We start from the raw sequence: 18,492 nt of genomic DNA, 5'->3' as shown, positions 1-18,492 counted from the left end.
CTTTTTGTGACAGATGTCTCCTTCCCACCCACAACTTGGATTGTTTTTTCCATCTTGATGAAAATATTTGCATTTCAGCCAAAAACAAGGAAGACTGTGATTTATGTTTCAGGATTTACATAATGATTTAGCGATCTCTTAATATTCAGACATTATTGATTGATTACAAAATATGACTCCTCACAGAACCCCTTCAACACCTCCATCCCTATTAGACAACCTCGTGCCCTTTTCTATTGCTTCTGAGCTTCTCTGGCAGGTGCTGAGTGCCCAGCACACTTCTTCCTGCTGGCCTCTGCCAGCCATGCCTCTGGCTAAGCAGCTGAGCATCAGACTTGACGTCAATCTGTGCCCCTATTGTCTTCCCACCTCCCCATGGTCTCCCCATTCCCCGACTATCTCCATGTCCCCCCATAGTCTCACCATCCCCCCACTACCTCCCCATCTCCCCACTAGTTCACCATCCTCCTGCTATCTCCCCTTGTTATCTCCCCAGCCCCCACTATCTCCCCATCCCCCAATTCCCCACACCCCATCTCCCCATCCTCCCACTATCTCCCCATCCCCCACTATCTCCCCATCCCACCACTATCTCCCCATCCTCCCACTATCTCCCCATCTCCCCACTATCTCCCCATCCCCCCGCTATCTCCTCATCCCACCGCTATCTCCCCATACCCCCACTATCTCCCCATCCCCCCGCTATCTCCTCATCCCACCGCTATCTCCCCATACCCCCGCTATCTCCCCATCCCACCGCTATCTCCCCATCCCCCCACTATCTCCCCATCCCCCCATCTCCCCATCCTCCCACTGTCCCCCCATTGTCTCCTGGCTTCTGTGTCTACTCCTCCCAGGAGATGGCAGAGCTCTCAGCAGGGGCCCTGCCATTCCTCTTCCCTTGCCCTTGGTAATGCTGATGACCAAGGAGTGACACTCACCTTCCAGGGTGACAGCAGGACCCCAAATGCCAGTGCTCCCCACCCTGATGTGGAGCCAAACCAAATGGTGCCTTCAGATAAGGTGACAGAGTGGACAACAGTGATCACAGGAGAGAGAAAGGGGAGCTTGGTACACTGGGCCAGCCTAGCCTTCTAGGGATTTCTGTACATTGATGTGATTATTAGCTGCAATTACTGCAATCAGCTTTGTTTTGCTCAAATTTTATATACCAAACACCTCATCTTAACATAAAGCAATCTTTAAGAGGTCCGGATGGGGAAGTGCAAGCCTGCATTAGCTGCATGGGCTGTTCAGTGGTCGTTTCAGCCTTCACCCGCTGAAGAGCCACCGTCCCCTCGCATCTGTGGGGCAGGAGGAGCACACATTGTGTGTCCGAGTGTTTTAATGTGCAGCCACCGACAAGTCTGAAAATACACCCCATCCGCCTGCCTTGACAAATGGCCAGAAAGGTCAGGTTTGAAGTTAGGATTTTCAGATTCATCAAAGTTCTGTGCCAGATGGTGGTGGCATTGGAAGAGTCAGCTCCCAGCTTCCCGCTTCCCTTCCCAGCGCCCGTCCACCGACATGCAGAGTCCAAGTGCACTCATGAAGATCCTACCTGCAGACCCCACCTGCTCATCCAGGGTGTCCATCCTCTCCGCAGACCACCAGCCCTCGGCTACTCTCGGGCCTGATGTGCACCCCCCACAGCCTGGTGACCCTCGGGAGGATGAGCCGGGGAGACCCAGACCTACAGGCAGGATTAAGCCGTGTGTGTAGGGTACTAGGGTTTGGAGGGGAACAGGCTCCAGGTGGGCACATCCTTGACCCATGAGGAAGCCCACAGCCAGTGGACCAGATGGGGTCCTTCAAGTGGGCAGGACCTCTAGTTGAGGTCTAAGGGAAGCATTGCTCATGAATTATATCCATGGGAAAGTAAGATTCCACAAGGATAAGTAACTTACTTGAAGCGATGCAGCTAGCAAGCGGGAGGGCCAGGTTTCCAACCGCGGTCTCCAAGCCTCCCAAGCCTTCCTTTCTGACTTCAGATTTCAGTACAACAGGTGTCTTCCTGAAACAGAAGGTGTTTTGCATTTTGTCCTTGCTTTACAGTATCAAAGATGCCTTACCTTTGTTTTAAATCAAGACTCAGATTTAGTGATTCCAACTTACAGTTAGGAGTAGAGGGTCTTAAAAAATCAAAGACTTCTAAGCCATGGAAAATATTAAAACAATTCGCAATTTAGTTTCAACTCAAAACCTCGAATGTTTCTGTGAGCCAGGCTATGTGCTGAGGCCTTGGACTGTTGAGCTAACTACAAATAAAAAGCAATTTTTAAAATATTTTGCAAGAAAAACATTCAGGCAGCCTGATGTCAAAATTCAGCATGTAGTGCATAACCTCACTCAACATACACTATCAATGTTTGAAACTTATGTTTTGATTTCACAGTGTGGCCAAGTCATGGAGAAAGGATGTGGGGACAGGTGCGTGAGGTGGTGTTGGGGAGAGACAGTGAGTGAGAACGAGCTCCTGCCGCAGGGCAGTGCTCTTCACATGTTCTACTTAAATTACCCTTACACGTTCTACTTAAATTACCCTTATAAGAATGTTGAAAAACACCTTCAGTTGCCCTTTAAAATGTTTCATCATGAGTTTAAATATTTACAAAGGGCATCATTATGCAACATTTGAAAGATTGACATTTTAAAATAAAGATGAAATATCACTCTTTAAAATTTGCTAAGTGGAATTTAAATATCAATGCAATTTGCCATCATTACCCTTTTGTAAAAGATGCCGAAACACTCTTTCTTAGCAGAAATTGTACATTGTTCCTTTTTGTCCTTGATCTCATAGATCTATTTCTTCTTCCTAGTTTTATCCTAATGAAAAATATTGTTATGACAGTCTTTTGCCTCCCAATCACATTGTCTGTAATAGAAATGTACACATACCAGTGAAATTAAAAACTTGATTTTGATTTTCTGTGGACCCATATCACAAGATGATTTCATATTTTGTCTGACCAGTCTCCCAGGGTACTCCTGAAGGAGGGAGGCCTTCATCGAAGACAGTGAAGGCATGGTAAAACAGATACTGCTCAATACAGTGTCATCACCCCTGCTGCTGACTGTCCATCTGAACCGCAACCCCCCTCCAGAAGGCTGAATCGCCCTGTTCCTATTCTACGATTCACCGTCAGCAGAGCACATGCCAGACAAGGAAAGCACAAAGCCTGACTTGGGGTGGGGTACCTTGATTAAAGAAGTGTCTTGATTACAGAGACTCACAGACCCCACTATGTACCACATTTGACAGTAGTTTTAGCATCCAATATTAAAATTCAGGATGGGTGAGAAATAGGTCTCTGTCACAGACGAAATGTCTCCCCCCAGATTCCCATATGGAATCCCTGTCCCCTAATGTGTGGGTGTGAGGAGGTGGGGTAGTATCGTGTCATCATAAGAGTCCCGAGACAGCTTGCTTCCTCTCCCTACCATGTGAGTACGCTGAACCTGCTGGCACCTTGGTCTTGGACGTCCAGCCTCTAGAACTGTGAGAAACAAATGTTTGCTTTTTAAGCCACCCAGTCCAAGGTATTTTGTTGGAGTGGCCTGAGCTAAGATCGCTTCTTTCCTGAAAAGTGGGAGAAGAGGAACTGAGTTGAAAGAGAGTAAAGGAAGGAGCGCCGGCATGAACATCAGGTCACTTTTAGAAAAGAATGTGCTATGGGTTGACCTGTGTCCCCCAAAACCCTATGTTGAAGTCCTAACCCCAGCACCTCAGAGCGTGACTATTTGGAAACAGGATCATGAAAATGTAATTAGTTAAGATGAGGTCATGCTGGGGTAGGTAATCCAATGTGTCCTTATGACAGAGACACAAGGGGAGAAAAACGTCAGGGATAGAGGCAGAGCCCTGGGCAATGCAGCTGCAAGCCAAGGACTGTGAGGTGAGGACCGCCAGGTGAGGACCGCCAGGTGAGGACTGTGAGGTGGGGACCGCCAGGTGAGGACTGTGAGGTGGGGACCGCCAGGTGAGGACTGTGAGGTGGGGACCGCCAGGTGAGAACTGCCGGCCACCAGTGGCAGCTGGAAGAGGTGAGGAAGGCCTCCACCCAGAGTGTCGGAGGGCGAGTGGCCCGGCTGAAACCTTCATTTACAATGTCTGGCCTCTAAATTATGGGAACAAATTTCTGTTGTTCTAAGCCACGCAGCTGTGGTATACTTGGTTACAGCAGACTAAGGAAACTCACACAATCTAGGTAGAAGCTGAGGATCTGGAAACTGGTTCCCTGAGGCCATCTGTGTCTGCACACCCCCTAGAAAGGCTACACTGCAAAGGAAAATCTGCTTCCAGAACTTCCACTTGCCTTCGTCTAGACACCCTAGAAAGGGAGATGCCTGTTCCAACCAGAGCCCTAATCGACTCAAACCCAGGAGGTGAGCAACCGACACATGTGCACCCAACACAGTCACGTGTTCCGGGAAGGCGGTTCCAATCCAGACCCCAGGAGACGGTTCTTGGATCTCGCGCATGAAAGAATTCAGGGCGAGTCCGCAGTGCAAAGTAAAAACAACTTTATTAAGAAAGTCAAGGAATAGGCCGGACGCAGTGGCTCATGCCTATAATTCCAGCCGAGGTGAGTGGATTGCCTGAGGTCAGGAGCTCGAAACCAGCCTGGCTAACATGGTGAAACCCCATCTCTACTAAAAATACAAAAATATTAGCCAGGCGTGGTGGCACACGCCTGTAGCCTCAGCTACTCGGGAGGCTGGGGCAGGAGAATCACTTGAACCCGGGAGTCGGAGGTTGCAGTGAGCCAAGATCGCGCCACTGCACTCCAGCCTGGCAACAGAGCAAGAGTCCGTCTCAAAAAATAAATAGATAAATAAAAGTTTACTTTGCCAAGGTTGAGGACGTGCCCGTGACAAAGCATCAGGAGGTCCTAACGACACATGTCCAAGGTGGTCAGGGCACAGCTTGGTTTTACGCATTTTACGGAGCCATGAGACATCAATCGATGTATGTAAGAAGTACACTGGCTCTGTTTGGAAAGGCGGGACATCTTGAAGCAAAGGCAGGAAGACTCAAAGTGGGAGGGCGCTTCCAGGTGACAGACAGGTGAGACACAAAGGGTGGCATTCTTCTGAGTTTCTGATTAGCCTTTCCAAAGGAAGCAATCAGATATGCCTCTATCTCAGTGAGCAGAGGGGTGACTGAGTAGAACGGGAGGCAGAATGGAAACTAAGCAGTTTCCAGCTTGAGTTTTCCTTAGTGATTTTGGAGGCCCAAGATGTTTTCCTTTCACAACCAGCAGATGAAGAGAAGGGCAGCCTCTGAAGTCCTCACCTCTCTGAAGGGAAAGCAACAGGGAAAAAAAATGTCAAATATCTTTCCTTGAGATTCTGGGCTGCACAAACTGTAAATGTTAAAAATAGGAAGTAAACTCCTCTCCTTTACTCTACATGTTGTTCCCAAAACACATGAAGAAAAATTGCCAGCCACGTCAGCAAATTGCTGAGTCACTGATAAAAATGTCAAATTCAACTGTTAGGCTTCTTAACGATAAAGAGATACTATTAGTCAACATCTTAAAAATGATTTACAAGTTAACTCTTTAATGTCATCTAAGGTATGACAGACCCACTTTGACTCACCTCCTAGTTGATTTAGGAGCAATGTTTTAAAAAGTACTAAGATGTGAAGCTTTATAGCTAAAAATCACAACCAAAAATATTGAAATATTTACACGGGTCCCTTAGCAAGTGATGTAATTTATTTTGAAATGGAAACTGCTTGTCAACCTTGAGTGACTGAAGAAGGCAAAGGCGGTGCATGCTATTTGATTATAAAGGTTGTACTCTCTAAGAACACCACAATTCTTCTCCACTGCGTGCGGTCACTTCTGAAGAAGCTTGTGGTTTGTCAGCTCACGCCAGTGCAAACGCAGTCACAGCCAACGACACAAGTACTGGGGTCTAACAAATTCAGCTTTCAAGTTTCCACATTTAAAAGAATAACACATAAGGAAGAGAATAATAAATGGGAAGTAAGATGACTGAATCAGCCCCTTAGAGCCCCAAGGAGGAGACGGAGCCACATTAGAACTCTTCAGAGCTCAATACTAGCCACTAAATTTCTTCAAAGATCAGATTCCAGTGTCCCATAATCTCCTTACAAATTAGAAAACCAGCCTTTCCTTAGAAGAGTTTATAAACAACTCTCCCCTCTGAATGAAGAATTCTTAAGACTTCAGAACCTACGACGCTGAGAATGTCTTTGCAATGATACCTGGAAGCTCAGAGAACGGACACTTGCGATGCCCGCTCCTGGTTCATGCATTTTTAAGTTGCTGATGGTTTTCAATCAGTGAGGATAAGAAAGTCTCTTTCATAGGCCCTGTAGGCTCCTTTCTCTTTTCTTTTTTTTCTTTTGAGACGGAGTTTTGCTCTTGTTGCCCAGCTGGAGTGCACTGGTGTGATGTCGGCTCACTATAACCTCAGCCTCCTGGGTTCAAGCAATTCTCCTGCCTCAGCCTCCCAAGTAGCTGGGATTACAGGCATGCACCGCCGTGCCCTGCTAATTTTGTATTTTTAGTAGAGACAGGGTTTCACCATGTTGGTCAGGCTGGTCTTGAACTCCTGACCTCAAGTGATCTACCCATCTTGGCCTCCCAAAGTGCTGGGATAACAGGTGTGAGCCACGATGCCCGGCCACTACTTTCTTTTTAAGATCTATTTCAAGTAGAACAATTATTAGAAATCCTTAAACTATAATTTCTGGCCTTTCTTAATTTCCTTGAAAACAGAAACTACATCAGAAGCATACAATACATGGTTACTAAATGAGATGTGACGATGTGAAAGGAGACGCTCAAACTTAATTCCCCCTCTCCAGTCCTATGGCCTCCCTGGATCTGAATGAGTAACACATTGAAGGATTCCTCTAAATAATCAGATTCTAAACATTAAAGACAATTATATACCAAACAGGCAAACACGGTGCATACTTTAAAAGCCAGATATATTTTTAAAAGATCATGCTTACAATAAGTAAATTACATATTAAGGAAACATCAAAATAAAGTAGATGAATAAAAAGGCACACTCGAAAAATGTGAGCGCAGAAAGGACGGTTCTTTTTGTTTTGTTTCTAATGTCAGAAGAAAGAGAAAGAGATATATTAAAATCATTGTCTTCAAGGGAAGGTTTCTGTCAGTTGAAGTAGTTAGCAATGGCTTCTTTTCTCCTGTGACCAAAGCAGGTTTCCCTGTGCTGGCTTCTGAGGAGGTAATCAGTCTTCTGCCATGTATAGGCGATACATGAGGGCGACGGCCACTGCAGAGATGGCAGGGATCACCCAGTTGGTCCACCAACTAGAAAGACACAAAAAGCAATCATGCTGACATCATGTGCACTGTGGTGAACTCAAAGTCTTTGCCCTTTCTAACAGAAAATTACCAGGGCATGTTTTTCTTAACTCTGTAACCAATTTTGCTGAAAAGGCGACCTGGATTTGCTAAAAGTGACATGAGTGTAATGCATGCCCCGCTATATGTAGGGCAGGAATCACTCTGCCCTACTGGCTTTATGAGAAAACTCACGCCCCACTTGGCCAGGAGCGGTGGCTCATGCCTGTAATCCCAGCACTTTGGGAGGCCAAGGAGGACGGATCACTTGAGGTCAGGAGTTCGAGACCAGCCTGGCCAACATGGTAAAACCTCTACCAAAACATACAAAAATTAGCTGGGCGTGGTGGTAGTAGCTAATTGTAATCTCAGCTACTGGGGAGGAGGCTGAGGCAGGAGAATCGCTTGAACCTGGGAGGCAGAGGTTGCAGTGAGCTGAGATGGCCCCACTGCATTCCAGCCTGGGCTATAGAGCGAGACTCTGTCTCAAAAACAAACCAACAAAAATAAACAAACCAAAAAACAAATGCCCCACCAGCTGTAAAGTTGAGGAGTATGGGCCCTGTGATTATTAAAGCTGCCATTAACACCACAGCTTTAAGCTTAGGTTTGGAAAATCTAATCTTTACAACCTGTGCTGAAGTGGATTTAAAAGGTTAAGAAACAGAATGGCCAAACTACTTCGTGTGTGGTCCACAGGTCTAAATTCACACCCCCACCAAAAAAATGCCTAATTTACAGTCCTGATGCATAGAAGTTCGATCTGTAAATTTTACAGATTATGAATCAAATCAGAGACAAAGGAGGGATGAGCTATAATTTCTATTTGAATCTTTAAATTAGTTTTGAATCTTTAGATTTCGATCTTTGACTTAATTTCTTAGAAAATGAAAATTAATGTGTAAGACTTCAGAAATAGACTAGGTCTACATATGTGTTTCATAGGGATTGTAAGTGCAATCGTTTCATAAGGATTACAAGTGTAACTTTCATAAGAATTACGAGCATAACTTTTGTCTTAGTGGGGTTTGGTGGGGTTTTTCAACTTCACTTTAGAAAGAAACTGGCTTGTTAATGAAGAGTAGGGTGAAATACTGCCTGTGGGCAGGGAATATTCCAAAACACCAACAGACTGAGGCAGTTAAATTTGACAGGATGAAATACAAATGTGTGGTTTTAAGCTTGGGTCCAAAAAAGTGGCTATTATGGAAGTCAATATGGTAGAGCTGCCAAAAATGTGAATGTGCACTTGGACTATCATAAACAAATCTGGTGCCTAGAACAATTGAGTCATGCTACACGCTGATTACCAGCTTCAACTTTAAAGCTAACAAAAATGACAAAGGGAAACTGACCGGTGCTTAGGGAAATGTAATCACTAGAGTTTAAGAAACAGACATGGACTGAAAGGAAGCAAATGGAAAGTCTGCCTGGATGAGCCAGGGAGGCGCTGTGCGACTGGCCGCCTAAGATGCTGCCCTGGGGGAAAAGGAAATGCAGTTGTTCTGTTTGTTCCTTGGGGTGGATGCAGCCAGCCGGTGAGATCACGCGGCGAGATCACGTGGCTGTGGACGGTGTTCACTGTCCCCTGCCTGAAAGCTTGGGGCTGAGCGCTCTGAACAGTCCAGCCTTCAGTGGAAAGTTGCTGAGACAGCACAGTGTCAGGTCCAGGAACCCAGCAGGTGGGGGACGCACCTTGTCCAGCCTGGACCCATGAGCCTTCCCATCCACCACTGCTTTAAAAGAAAGCTCCCACATACCTGGAACTAGAATCAACAGTAGTGATAAGAGTTTCCTGAAACACGAGAGGAAAAAGTAAAGTAAGTTCAAGGGAATGGTGAACTTATTCCATTGACTCAAATCCTTCTGAAAATAAGAACACAGTATTTCACGCAATGCATTCTTCAGAAGATGTCAAAAAGGAAAATTATAAACTTCTTTTCACTAAAATGCCTTTGTTTTTTTCCAGAATAAAACATTTTAGTCATCATCTATATTTACTTAAGGACATAACCTCAATAATTTAAAAACATTCAAAATTAGTATGCTACATAAAATATCTTGCACACGCTAGACATCTGAATACTTTAATGCAGAAACTGAAAAGAGACATTCATGTTCACATACACATAATCCCATGTCACCTTTAGAAAAAGCAGTTTCATTCTTCAAAAGCATGAACAACACAATGTTCAATAAAAAAAATCAGTTATTTTATTCAAATCTGACAGATGTAAAAAAGTGTACCTATATTACATTAAATACACGTGAACCAAAAAGAACGGCCATTTTAAATTCTACACTCTAGGCCAACTTTTTCGGGGGGCTGCTTTAATTCTCACCAGACGGTACCAGCAAGACACCAGACCAGCCTCACGGGACTGCTCTGCTGGTGTCACACTTGTCACCAGCTGGTCACTGTCAGCCTAACAGCAAATCCACAAATAAGAAAGCCCTGTTTTTACCAGCAAGACACCAGACCAGCCTCACGGGACTGCTATGCCTGGCGTCACACTTGTCACCAGCTGGTCACTGTCAGCCTAACAGCAAATCCCCAAATAAGAAAGCCCTGTTTTTATCCTCCAGGGCTTTCTGGGAGCAGCTCTTTTGAGTAGCACTAAAGTGAATGGACAATGATTCTGGAAAAACGCATACTTCTCCAAACAGCTGAAAAGCTAAGGTCTAGTGAACTATAAACTTTTGGGGCTTGAAAATGGGTTAAGAAGCATTCTTTTGATGTTCCACACCAATATAAGCATTAGTGCCTCAAACAGAAGTTGCCATAAATAAGACAGCTTCAGATCTGCAGTTTCCCAAAGCACAGATAAAAAAGCATTAGCAAAACAATCAGCGGCCTGCAGTAAGACAAAGCATCACTCTGCAAAGCACGTTAGAGAAACTCCCATGAAAAGACAGACACCTTTCAGGGAAAAGCAAGCAAAGCAGTTATGAGACCCACCAACCTTGAAACATTGCCTTTAAGGTTCCTGACACAGTAGGGGGAAAAAAGGTAAGTCATTTTAAAAAAAATTGCAAATGTATTATCTATTCCAGCAATTTTAAAATCTTAGCATCTATAAAAATATTCATAACTACGGCAAGAGGATTTTCCAAATTTTGTATATATGAATAAAATTAACAAAGATTACTAGAAATAATCAAAATATACAAAAATATTAGTTAGCTATTACAGGACACAATCAGTTCTGAAACAAAAGAATCACTGAAGGTAAAATATGATTGTCAAACTAGAAAGTTAAGCTTGAAACAACCAACAGAAGGCAAACACAAACATCCATGGCATCGTTAAAATGAGCACAGGCATTTCACCAACTGCTGACAACTCTGGAACCTCCCACCTGCCGTCCTGCTGCCTTCGTGGTTACCATAGGTGAGTGCTAAGGTTAAAACACTACTCTCGCACCAGCAATACCAGCAACAGCCATGAATTCTAAAGAGGGGAACCTGAAATAATCCTATCATCTTTTGATTGTTGATTATCTTCTTGGCTCTGTAGCCCAGGATGCTTGACAGTTAGAGGAAGTTTGAATTACCACTTTGCACTTTGATGAAAAAGTAATTGGTCTTTAGTGGTCAATGTTCTGAGGGCCTCACTTGGGTTTAGGGACGTGACTATCAAAGTATGTCAGCAATGAACAAGGAGAAAGACGATGGTTTTTATGATTGGCTCTGCCACCTGTTCACTCCATGACTTTGAGGGTTCAACTTCAGTAAAAAGAGGTTAACAATCAAATCAGTGTGTCAAAGTCTGAGCATGGTGGCTCATGCCTGTAATCCCAGCACTTTGGGAGGCCAAGACTGGCAGGTTGCTTGAGTCCAGCAGTTCAACACCAGTCTGGGCAACATGGCGAAACCCAAATACAAAAATTAGCTGGGCACAGTGCTGTGTGTCTATGGTCCAGCTACTCGGGAGGCTGAGGTGGGAGGATTGCTTGACCCCGGGAGGTGGATGTTGCAGTGAGTCGAGATCCATGCCACTGCACTCCAGCCTGGGCAACAGAGTGAGATCCCGTCTCAAAAAAATAAAACAAGTATGTCATGGATAATGACTTATGAAAGTCATGTGAATCCATGTAAATTATAAGCTCCATAAATTATGAAAAGCATGCAAAGCCCAACAAGCTTTTGTGCATCAGAGTCATCTCATTTATAAGTTCATCTAACATAACCCACTCTTTAGTTGGAAGCCTATCTCTCTTCAAATACTGACAGAGTGATGTCTAACACGGCAAGCCCAGAACCTAGAGAAGAAGCTTGAGGGACTGCAACTGACCAGCCTGAGATGGCTGCTGGACGGTTCTGGAGCATGTCTGTGATTCAGGTGCTTAACACTTCTCAGCAGCAATGTACTCACCTCCCTTGGCAGGTCTAACATGGAGATACTGTGAGGACCAAATAATTTCTATAAGAATGCTTTAAAAACTGTAACCAAGAAGGGATATTGCTACGACTAATATTCTCTACGTAAGCAAATGTGATAGAAACATTTATGTTCGATTAAAATGCATGATGTCTAAGTCTACAAACATCTTAATTTGGTAACTCAACACAATGCTTTCCTTAGGGCAAGTTCAAGCTAATAATCTTTACTGCATTTTATTTCACTATTCAACTAGATATTTTAAGCAGACAACATTTCAAAAATTCAGATCACAGTGTACATTCTTCAACCTCTCGGAGATAGGTGGATGGGTTATACAGACACATGACAAAAGAAGTACCTAAGGACACTCTTTACTTCTGCTAAACCAAAAGCACAAGAAAGATAAATCCAGAAAAGTGCTCATGTATTTCCTTTCGTTTCATCTGCTTATGGCCTCTCAAAAAGGCCAGCAAGCTCTCGTCCCACATTCTTCCGGTTCTGCTCTCACTGAAGCAAAGTCACAATAAAGAAGAGTTGTTTAAAAAAAAATACTCAGAAGTTAGTTAATCTGTAAAAATCTCTGAAGAGATTAAAACATCTACTTTAGGCTGGGTGTCATGGCTCACGCCTTTGGGAGGCTGAAGCAGGTGAATGCCTGAGGTCAGGAGTTCAAGACCAGCCTGGCCAACATGGTGAAACCCCATCTCTAATAAAAATATAAAAAATTAGCTAGACACGGTGGCAGGCGTCTGTAATTCCAGCTACTTGGGAGGCTGAGGCAGGAGAATCGCTTGAACCCAGCAGGTGGAGGTTGCAGTGAGCTGAGATCACGCCATTGCACTCCAGCCTGGGTGACAAGAGCAAAACTCCGTCTCAAAAACAAGCAAGCAAACAAACAAACAAAAATCTACTTTAAAAAGTTAGTGTGATTCTCAAACTTCAGTGAGACCTTCCACACCTAACAAGCTGATCAAATATCAACTGCTAATGCTGGAATGAAGTAAACCATGTCTTAACACACAAAGGGCTGTCACTCAGTGTTGTCAGGAGAGCCTTCTTTGATGCTAAAAGCTAAAGTCCCGGAATTTACCCCATAAACTTGCTCTGTTCCCAAAATATTCTCAGTATCAAAGTAATTGCCACTTTAAAATAGAAAATAAGAACAATAAACAGTAACGGGCAATTAATCCAACAGTATAGGTTGTAATACATGTGTTCTAAAAGCAAACAAAGAAGGAAAGGCTTTGTCCTTCACACTGAAAGCAGCTATGGCAGGAGACATGGGTACAATCTTAGACCTACAAGTGTTTTCTGCTTGTCATCTTTATGGTTAGGGAAGCGGCTGGCCCTGCGGTCATCTAAGTTCATCTAATGAATCTTAAACTTTTGTTTTGCTATAGCTAAATGACTTATACCAAAATGATTACCATGCCGAACACATGATAAAAAAATAAATATATATTCTTCCCTTAAAAGACTTCACAGAAAAAGGAAAAACTTCATGCATCACAGAATTTCAGCTGTTCAAAAAGTAGCCTCAAAAAAGGTGCTAATGTCAAATGAACTCACAGCAAGGGTTCTGAGCAATTGTCACAGAGGCCATTCAAATTCTGAAGCCAATTTTTTATCTTCTGGAAGTACTCATATCATTAACATTGAACTTAAGTCTTTCTTGAATAAGGAGAGAACATACAAATAAAATTGCTTTGTACTAAACAGTATTACACAAGACTTGTATTGTACTATCAGGGATGTTGAGGTAAATGTGGCCTTTAAGCTTATATCATTGGATTAACTGCTTTGATCCTTTTGTAAACTAAAGACGATGTCTTGGCAGCAACAACTCAAAAAATCAGCTCACCAGTTCTCAACACAAGCTCAGTGGGGTCTTGTTGCACTTACTCTAATAAAACCAAGAATTTACATCAAAACAAAAAATTATACTTTCTTTTTTGTCGTGTGTTTTAAGCAAAACTTTCCCCCATAGCCCTTTAATTAGACATTAGAAACTACTTTGCCTACTTGTACTTTTCAGGAACTTAGGCTGTGCTCTTCCATTGTCACCCTACATTTATCTTCAAGTATCAGTGAGATGGGCAGTTCAGAGAGAAAGGCTAGTGAATCATAACATAAAACTAGTATTGCCAGAGTTATTTTCCTTTCCCAAGGAAAAGTATGTCAAAAGGGTATCATTTAATTTCATTAAATTCACCTGACAAATATTTATGAACACCTACTAGGCCCAAGAGACTTAAAGATGAAGAAGACATGAGACGTACCCTTAAAGATTTAAGTAATAAAACCACTTTCCATTCAGATTTTAAGTTCTCTGAAAATAAGGCTTGTGTCAAACCTTTTAGATCACAAGCACAGTGCTACTACAAAACGTAGCTCTTCAAAGGGTATATATTGATAATTATGATGAAAAATGTAGTTTAAGTATTGACAGCCTTAAAAAAATTACACACAAGCCATCCTAACAAATCACACTGACAGTTTTCCATACATAAAAAATGTTTGCTGAGCCAGTAGGTTACATATTCATTTATCTAGAAAGACCGGTGCTGGCCTCAGTCAGGTAAATAAAACACCTCTGCCTTCAGTTTGACAAGTATTAAAGACAATGAAAACATCCAGAGACATTTGAGATGGTCACACTCACCGGAGGCTTGCTTAACTTTGGTCTGTCGTCCTGCAAGGAAAAAATAAGGCATATTATGGAATTAAAAAATCTACAAAGGTACCACTTCCAAAATGTTGACTTTGAGATTTTTTTAAATTACAATTCAGTAATTACCATTTCAGATTCAATATTTAGCTATTAAACGCAAAGTTTGATCCATCTGATTTAACAGCAAAAATCAGTAGCAGATTAAGTGCCAAGAGATATTTTCTATCTAGAGTTCCAAAGTTTAGAACGGCGCCCATGACAGTCCTCTGGACATGTTGATGTGCACACACCTTTATTAGACTCAGATTGTGATATGTAATTCAGGGAGCAGCTGAAGACTAATGCTTCCCTTCTGTCCTCTCAAATTGCATTTGAGATTGTGCACGTGTCTCTTACGTGTGTGACCTCTTCAGTTAAGCCCTGCAATCTCCCAGGTCTAGAGTCATAAACTATTTCAACTTCAGGCTGCAGCTGTCAAAAAGACAGTGTGTTTAAAGGCTGGCCAGAGGGAAGCCCAGGGGGCAGATGAAGCAGAAATGCCACAGTCAGAGCCTGAAACCTAACCCACAGCTAGAAACAAGGATGCGATCAGGCATGTGTAAGGGCAGGCCTCCCTGATGACCCCAAAACAACTTAGCCTTTGTGAAGTATGGGATGAAAATATAGGGGCAGATAAACTTGTCAGATAAATGACGCTTCCTCCCTCAAAGTACGTATCTCCCACCACCAAAAACAAAATCAAACGAACCTCCCCAGTCAATGAAGCTGTTCTCAAATGGATTTCCTACTTTTGAGCCTTCTACAAAGAACCTAATGTAACCTTTCCTTCATTCACAGTCATTACAGGAAGCATCGTGGTATATGATAAGGCTTTTCCTATAATTTTAAGAGTTTCTCAGTTCGCTCACTTGGAATGAGGCTATTTGCCTTTCCATTTTTTTCTTAAGAGAGCAGAGCTGGCTCCTAGCAGGCCTCCGTCCTCTTCTGGTGAGCTGCTCACCATGCACAAGTGGGAAGGCAGGACGGAGCCAGGCACTCCCAGAGGTGGACAGGGCAGCTGCGTGTGCGGCCCTGGGATCTACTCCAGATGCTCAGGGCGCTTGGAGACTTCTTTCCAAGTTTTCAGCGATTTTCCTGACAACTTAGGTTGACAGACTAGTGACATTTAACATGGTCATTTACAACTGCCACAGAAGGGTCTAAAATCGTAACACAGCCCAACATGCCTGATCCCATCCTTGTTCATAGAAAAGCCAAATCAGAGCCAGGCGCGGTGACTCACACCTGTAATCCCAGCACTTTGGGAGGCCGAGGTGGGTGGATTACCTGAGGTCAAGAGTTCAAGACCAACTTGGCCAATATGGCGAAACCCCATCTCTACTAAAAATACAAAAAAATTGGCCAGGCGCAGTAGTGGGAGCCTGTAATCCCAGCTACTCGGGAGGCTGGGGCAGGAGAACGGCGTGAACCCAGGAGGCGGAGCTTGCAGTGAGCCAGGATCGCGCCACTGCACTCCAGCTTGGGCGACAGAGCAAGACTCGGTCTCAAAAAAAAAAAAAAAAAGTAAAGAAAGAAAGAAAGCCAAATTAGGCCAGTGTTTTCCAAAAGTTGGTCAACGGACTGGTCCAGAGCTGACATCCTCGAAGGTCTGGGGTACAGTGAGTGGAATACAGACAATGCGCTAGTTCTACAGAAGGCAGAGTTATTCATTTCACAGAGCTGCATTTTTATACTTTTTAAATCATTTTTTAGAACTAAAATATCCTTGGTCTGATGAAAGTAGAAGTGGGATTCTTAATAAAAATATTTCGGTCGGAAAAGGAAAGAAAGCAATGCTGGGTTGATTGTCCCACCCTGTAAAAGGTGCTGCCCCACGGAACTTCTAGGACTGAGCAGCACTCCACTCCCCGTGCGTGGCTGTGGGGTGGGGCATGCTGACTAAAACGAAGTGCCAGTAAAAAATGCAACCAGGCTGGGCACAGGGGCTCATGCCTGTAATCTCAGCACTTTGAGAGGCTGAGGTGGGTAGATGGCTTGAGCCCAGGAGTTTGAGAACAGCCTGGGCAACACGGTAAAACTCCATCTCTACAAAAAATATGAAATTTATCAGGTGTGGTGGTGTGTGCCTGTAGTCCCAGCTACCAAGAGGCTGAGGCAGGAGGACGGCTTGAGCCCAGGAGGTTGAGGCTGCACTGAGCCACGATCGTGCCACTGCACTCCAGCCTGGGTGACAGAGTAAGACCTGTCTCAAAAAAAAAGAAAAAAAAAAAAAGCAACAGTGAAATGCAAAGACATTTTTGGTCAATTTATTTATGACAAAAATGGTGTCCTAAAATCAGGAGTTGTTTTTGCTTTACTCCTTTTTAAATGTGTATCCATGCAAGCTTACAGACTTGGGTAAGGTCATCTGATAGCCTTAAATACAAATAAGAAAAGGCCCTCAAAATGTACTTACTGGATGGAGCTCCCCAATGATGTATGTTTTGGACATTTCCCTGGCATCTGTAGAGTGCCCGACATCCTCAAAGTTCTCAGTCGCGTCACCTCCAGCTTGTTCCCTTAAGACTTCTTCCCCACCAGGATGCTGTTCAAAGGAGAGGGAGAACACATCTTTTTTTCAGGTAAATGAATTAAGAGAAAATGGCCAGAATTTATTTAACCAAACAGGTGACTCCTTCAGAAGACACAGATGACAACAGGAGACTGTAACTTATACATAAACATGGATTAAAACAACACAGGCCTTTATATTCAATTTCCATCATGCAAGTACAATAGGCCTAGGCAGCAGAATTGCTTGGGCCCAAGTTCAAGGCCAACCTGGGCAACACTGTGAAACCCTATAACTATAAAATATAATTTAAAATAATTAGCCGGGCATGGTGGCACACCCCTGCAGTCCCAGCTACATGAGAGGCTGAGGTGGGAAGATGGCATAAGCTCAAGGGGCTGAGGCTTCAGTGAACAGTGACTGCACCTCTGTACTCCAGCCTGGGTAACAAAGGGAGACTCTCAAAAAGAAGTAAAAAAAAAAAATTTAAAAACAACCTTTTCCGGCCGGGCACAGAAGCTCACGCCTGTAATCCCAGGCAGATCACTTGAGTTCAGGAGTTTGAGACCAACCTGGCCAACATGGCAAAACCCTGTCTACCAAAAAATACAAAAATTAGCCAGCCGTGGTGGCGGGCACCTGTAGTCCCAGCTATTCAGGAGGCTGAATCTTAAGAATCCCTTGAATCCAGGAGGCGGAGGTTGCAGTGAGCCGAGATTGCGCCACTGCATTCCAGCCTAGGCAACAAAGCGAGACTGTCTCAAAAAAAAAAAAAAAAAAAAGAGAGAAAGAAGGAAAGAAAGAACCTTTCACTAATACCATATGTTGCTTCCCCATGTCATTCATACAGCTTAGAAAAAGCATGAGGCTCATGTCCTTCATCCTTTGGTAATGTCTGTTTTGTTTTTCCATAAGGCTCTCAAAATTGCTCTTATTCTCCACCCAATCTATTTTTTCTTGACTCCTGCACCTGAGACTGACTACTCTGACTTCTTAGTCTAAGTGTGGCCTCAAGAGCTGGCATGCCTCCTGAGATGGCGATTCACAAGAGGCACGTGTGTGTCACTTCCCTCTGGAAAGCACCCTGCGTGCCCGTGCCGGCAATGCACAGACAGCACAGCCTGTCAGACAGATAAGTCCCTGCTTTTGCAGAACTCATTTTCTGGTAGGAAAAAAAAAAAAAAAAAAAAAAAAAAACAAGTAACTTGCTGAAGACGCTGCCACCAGGCCACAGTGCTGCCAGGACACAATGGAGGCACGGAGGCAGGGGCTCAACTCCGCACTGGGGAGAGGCGGGAAGAGCGTCTTGTGGAAAAAAGGAGTTTTAGTGCTTTCAGCTGCTTTAATTAGTGAACCAAGATGGTCATGATGCAGGGAGGGAAATTTTTTCTCCAAGATGATTGACAAGTGGGGCTTAGTCACAGGACAGAGGTAAGGTCTAAAGATTCTCGGGCAAGGGAAGCAGCTCTCAGAGTAATAAAAAAGGAAGTGGAGCTTGGGCAAGGCATCCTAAATATGTACTTTTGTA

The 18,492-nt window shown here is 43.8% G+C and overlaps 1 protein-coding gene across 3 annotated transcripts in view; it reads right to left on the bottom strand.

Moving 5' to 3' along the window:
• Nucleotides 1-4,593: 4,593 nt before the first annotated feature.
• The window catches only part of LOC126941536 (cytochrome b5), a 42,271-nt gene continuing 28,372 nt past the window's right edge, over nucleotides 4,594-18,492 (bottom strand). The window contains exons 2-6 of one of the 3 annotated variants that reach the window (XR_007721347.1): nucleotides 16,869-16,997; nucleotides 14,405-14,434; nucleotides 10,322-10,345; nucleotides 9,119-9,153; nucleotides 7,227-7,325 (exon numbers count right to left, since the gene is read on the bottom strand). Coding sequence is in view for 2 of the 3 variants with exons in the window: in XM_050768249.1 (XP_050624206.1) it covers nucleotides 5,148-5,303; nucleotides 14,405-14,434; nucleotides 16,869-16,997 (315 nt within the window). In the remaining variant the exon portion in view is untranslated. Of the gene's footprint in view, nucleotides 5,304-6,956; nucleotides 7,326-9,118; nucleotides 9,154-10,321; nucleotides 10,346-14,404; nucleotides 14,435-16,868; nucleotides 16,998-18,492 lie in introns of those variants that run through there. The other 2 variants (XM_050768250.1, XM_050768249.1) reach the window with 2 other exon arrangements.

The sequence above is a fragment of the Macaca thibetana genome, chromosome 18, assembly GCF_024542745.1.
Source record: "Macaca thibetana thibetana isolate TM-01 chromosome 18, ASM2454274v1, whole genome shotgun sequence".
In the NCBI taxonomy this organism is placed as follows: Eukaryota; Metazoa; Chordata; class Mammalia; order Primates; family Cercopithecidae; genus Macaca; species Macaca thibetana.
Note: the sequence above shows the minus strand (reverse complement) of the source record. Positions and strands in the feature narration are given on the sequence as shown.